Source organism: Macrobrachium rosenbergii, chromosome 13 (assembly GCF_040412425.1).
Source record: "Macrobrachium rosenbergii isolate ZJJX-2024 chromosome 13, ASM4041242v1, whole genome shotgun sequence".
Taxonomy (NCBI): Eukaryota; Metazoa; Arthropoda; class Malacostraca; order Decapoda; family Palaemonidae; genus Macrobrachium; species Macrobrachium rosenbergii.
In genome coordinates, this window is record NC_089753.1 from 40,331,413 (window position 1) to 40,336,412 (window position 5,000).

Genomic DNA, 5,000 nt, shown 5'->3' on the forward strand with positions numbered 1-5,000 from the left:
GAGAGAAGGGAATTTGAATTTGAATTTTTCATTTCTTATTTTTTTCTTGGGAGAATTCTCTCATTTCATATGAACGATGAGAGAAGGGAATTTGAATTTCAGTTTTTCATTTTTTATTTTTTATTTTTTCCTGGGATAATTCTCTCATTTCAAATGAACGATGGGGGAAGAAGGGAATCTGAATTTAAGTTTTTTATTTTTTTTTTCTTGGGAGAATTCTCTCATTTCAAATGAACGATGAGGGAAGGGAATTTGTATCTGATCTCCTAGTTTTAAATTTTTTTATATTTAACTATTTATTTTTTGGTTCTTGATCGCCAAATTTTAATTTTTTTATCTTTTTATTTATTTATTTTGTTTTTCGACGGCCCTTGCTCCTGTGGCATCTCGCATCAACCTCCTAAAGTATGTTGCGAGAGTGTAAATACTAATTTGTACTTTATTTTTAGGGGTGGGGACATTCATTCGTCACTCATTCAAATTATGACGAAACACATTTTTGCTTAATTCACTGATCAACAGACATGTTTAAACACTAGCTCTTGCGATAATTTTGGCATTCATTGGTCACCCATCCCAGTACTGATCCGACCTAACAAGGTTTCCGTTCGCCGATCGAAACCAGCTGTGTAGCGAATTAGACATTCTCCAGAATTCGATACTGGTCTCCCCTTCAGGAAGTGACCGACCATGACGGTGTTTATCCTAATACTTTTCATGAATGGTTTTAATTTTCTGTAAAAGAAAACTATCGAGGTGGCTATTTGTCTGTCCGTCCTCAGATCTTAAAAAACTACCGAGGCTAAAGGGCTGCAAATTGGTATGTTGATCATCCAACCTCAAATTGCAACCCTTTAGCCTCAGTAGTTTTTGTTTTATTCAAGGATAAAGTTAGCCATGATCGTGCATCTGGCACCGCTATAGGTGCCAAAAAACAGGCCACCTTCGGACCATGACTGAAAGTTTCATGGGCCACAGCTGAGAGTTTCATGGGCCGTGGCTGAGAGTTTCATACAGCATTATACACTGTACAGAAAACTGGATTGCGCCGAAGAAACTTCGGCGCATTTTTCACTTGTTTTTTAGTGGTTCCCATGTCTACAAATACCTAAGTCAAGATGAATACCTACAGGAAGCAGATTTCACTATTAGACTCGCTATTATATAAGGTTCTACAGAAAGAAATGTTCACTCGTAAAGATATAAGTTAAAACTAAGGAACTGGAGGATTACAAACTGCTGATAAAATGCAATCTGAATTTAAACAAATGAAGAAAAGCTTGAACATATGTATGTATGTACGTACTGATATATATATATATATATACATATATATATATATATATATATATATATATATATATATATATATATATATATATATATATATATATATATATATATATATATATATATATATATATATATATATATATATATATATATATATAAATATATATAAATTAGTCTGTTTCCCTCGCACCTCTTGGTTATTATTATTTATTATATTTCACATATATCTCTTTATTTATCCATTTATTTATATGCATATGTATATATATATATATATATATATATATATATATATATATATATATAATATATATATATATATATATATATATATATATACACACATACATACATACATACATATATATATAATAAATAAATATATATACACCTCAGTTGCAAAACAGGTAGAGAAATCTTATACCTTTTTGGCTAAGCAAATGAAAGAGGTGTATATCTACGACAAAGAGGGGTCACCACCGCGCCTGCGCAACGCCCCCAAGAGACAGACAGAAAAAAAAAAAAAAGCTAAGCGCGCCATAACATGAAGTAATGGAGAACGCAGATTCGCTATTTCACTCACCCCTAATGACATTCCTTTCGAGTCAATTTCCCCCTCTTTTTGCCCGCTGAAAATTTCCCCTCGCTTCCAGAATACTGCTGGAATTCCATTTCTGAATTTCTCCTCCACTTTTTTCATTTCAGTCCTTCCTTTCAATAGGACTTGCTCGGCTAGCTGTATGGTCTTATTTTATCTACACCAGAGTGGTGAGGTTTTTCTGTGCAATATTCAAAAACGTTTGGTATTATAAAGAGAATGGGGCGTTGAACTTCATTTTACCCCTTCCGTTTCATCCGTGTTTGGAACGAGAAGGGATGCAAAAATTCTGAAGGCAAGGTTCCAGTGTATTTTTTCTCTTCCAGATTTCAGCGCAGATTCCATTCCAAATCTATTCTATCTTTTCTGGCTCCTCGAGGATTTCGGTTCTCATCATTTTTTTAAGATTCGTTTCTCATCTCTTTTATTTTCCAGTTTTGATCTCTTTATGTTCCTGTTCTATTCTCTTTCCAGTTTCTGGTCCCTTACTGATATGTTTCGTCCTACAGGTCTGATCTCTGTCAGGCTGGAATTCTGATCTCTTTTTGGTCGGGTTCTAATCTCTTCCAGTTTCTGGTCTCTTTATGCTTCAGTTCTAATCTTCGAGTTTCTGATCTCTTATTGATATGTTTCATCCTACAGTTCTATCTCTGTCAGCCTCGAATTCTGATCTCTTTATGCTTCAGTCCTAATCTTCCAGTTTCTGTTATCTTATGATATCTTTCATCCTCCAGTACTGATCTCTTTTTGGTTCGAACTATGATCGTTTATGCTTCAGTTCTAATCTCTTCCAGTTTCTGATCTCTTATTGGTATGCTTCATCCTACAGTTCTGATCTCTGCCAAGCTCGAACTCTGATCTCTTTATGCATCAGTCATAATCTTCCAGTTTCTGTTATATCTTTCATCCTCCAGTACTCATCTCTTTTTGGTTAGAATTATGATCTTTTTAATTCCACAGATTTGGTTCCATTTACGTTCCAAATTCCAATCCTGATCTCTTTGCGCTCTTGGATTTCTTGAATTCTTTGCTTTCCATTTTTGCTTCACATGCTCCTTTTCTTGGAAGTCCTGTTCTTGGAATCTCTGCTCTTGAAGGCTTCCTTCTTGGAAGTTCTGTTCTTGAAAGCCCTGTTCTTGCAATCTCCATTCTTGGAATCTCTGGTCTTGCAAACTCTGTTCTTGGAAGTTCTGTTATTGGAAGCTCTGTTCTCGGAAGTTCTGTTATTGGAAGCTCTGTTCTTGGAATCTCTGTGTTTGCAAGTTCTTTTCTTGGAAGCTCTGTCTTTGGAAGTTTTGGTCTCGAAAGTTTTCTCGGAAGTTGTGTTCTTGGAATCTCTGTTACTGGAAGCTCTGTTCTTGAAAATTGTTCTTGGAATCCCTGTTCTTTCATGCTCTGTTCTTGCAAGCGCTGTGGAAGTTTTGTTCTTGAAAGCTCCGTTCTCGGAAGCTCTGTTCTTGAAAATCCTGTACTCGGAATCTCTGTTCTTGCAAGCTCCGTTCTTTTGGAATCTCTGGTCTTCAAGCTCTGTTCTTGGAAATTCTGTTATTGGAAGCTCTTTTCTTGTAATCTCTGTGTTTGGAAGTTCTATTCTTAGAAGCTCTGTTTTGGAAGTTTTATTCTTGAAAGTTCTGTTCTTGGAAGTTCTGTTCTCGGAAGCTCCGTTCTTCGAAGCTCCGTTCTTGGAATCTCTGTTCTTGCAAGCACTGTTCTTGGAAGCTCTGTTCTTGGAAGTTTTCTCTTGGAATCTCTATTCTTGCAAGCTCTTTTCTTACAAGCGCTGTCCTTGGAAGCTCTGTTCTTGGAAGTTTTGCTGTTGAAAACTCTGTTCTCGTTAGTTTTGTTCTTGTAATCTCTGTTCTTGGAAGCTGTGTTTTTGGAAGCTCTGTTCTTGGAAGTTCTGTTCACGAAATTCCGTTCTCGGGAGCTTGATCTGGAAGCCATGGACTTTACCCCCATTAGGAAATCTTAGCAAAATTCAAATTATAAACACTAATATTCTCCTCTTACTTTCAATATACTTTTGCAAATCAGTGATGATACTTTTTTTAATTAAGACATTTCAGTATATCCTATGTGAACTAAGAGTAATTTATACTATTTTTCACTCCCTTAAATTGCATTCTCTCTCTCTCTCCTTCCAACATGTCCTATGCGAACTATGCGGCGTAATTTATGCTAGCTTTCACTCCCTTTAATTGCCTTTCTCTCTCTCTCTCCAATATATCCTATGTGAACTATGTGGAATTTATGCTGTTTTCCACTCCCTTATATCGCCTCCTCTCTCTCTCTCTACAATATACCCTATGTGAACTATGTGGAAGTTATGCTATTTTTCACTCCCTTATGTCGCCTCCTCTCTCTCTCTCTCTTTACAATATATCCTATGTGAACTATGTGGAATTTATGCTATTTTTCACTCCCTTATATCGCCACAACTCTCTCTCTCTCTCTCTCTCTCTCTCTCTCTCTCTCTCCGGCCATTTTATCTAAATCTTCTCCTTATTACGCCCTAAAGCCGCGCTTTATCCAATTCGTTATCTTCACTTCATTCGGCCATTTAATGTGCAATTCATTTATCTCGTTAGTGACAGGAATGACCACGGCCGAGCCTCCAAAGGCCATCTCTCCCTGGCCTTTTAATCAACATCCATCTTTCTTCGCAATAAAAACTTCGACCTGCGCGTATCCTTCGAATATTTACGGCTCTCGTTTCCAGTGGGCGATTATCCCGTGAGTTAAAACAAAAGGGGGTCATTATCACGAGATCCGCTATTTTGGTAGTGATAGTAGTATAAATATTAGTGGTAGCAGTAGTAGTTGTTGTTGTTGTAATGGTTCCAGAAGTAGTAGTGGTAATAGTAGCCTAATAATAGTAATAGGTTGTAGGGTCCCACATGGACCCACACACACACCGATCATCTCACCTGGCCCGCTAATCTCACGAAGAGATCTCCGCGCGCCAGGCGCATGCGTACAAGAAAAGATTAAGTATACCTTAGTTTAACCAGACCACTGAGCTGATTAACAGCTCTCCTAGGGCTGGCCCGAAGAATTAGACTTATTTTACGTGGCTAAGAACCAATTGGTTACCTTATTGTGGAATCCG

At 37.0% G+C, this 5,000-nt stretch overlaps 1 protein-coding gene across 1 annotated transcript; it reads right to left on the bottom strand.

The window, feature by feature from the left end:
* Positions 1-2,936: 2,936 nt before the first annotated feature.
* Positions 2,937-4,863, bottom strand: LOC136844764 (micronuclear linker histone polyprotein-like). Its single transcript, XM_067114000.1, has 2 exons — positions 4,819-4,863; positions 2,937-3,641 (listed from the first exon to the last, which is right to left on the bottom strand). Exons 1-2 carry the CDS (start codon positions 4,861-4,863, stop codon positions 2,937-2,939), a joined length of 750 nt encoding a protein of 249 aa, XP_066970101.1.
* Between the last annotated feature and the right edge of the window lie 137 nt (positions 4,864-5,000).

Bases quoted from the DNA above. Each gene is read 5' to 3' on its own strand.
- LOC136844764 (XM_067114000.1), bottom strand. From the start codon at position 4,863: ATGCGCCTGGCGCGCGGAGATCTCTTCGTGAGATTAGCGGGCCAG. The intron at 3,642-4,818 runs GTGAGATGATCG...TTGCAAGAATAG, and splicing joins TCGTGAGATTAGCGGGCCAG to AGATTCCAAGAGAAAACTTC.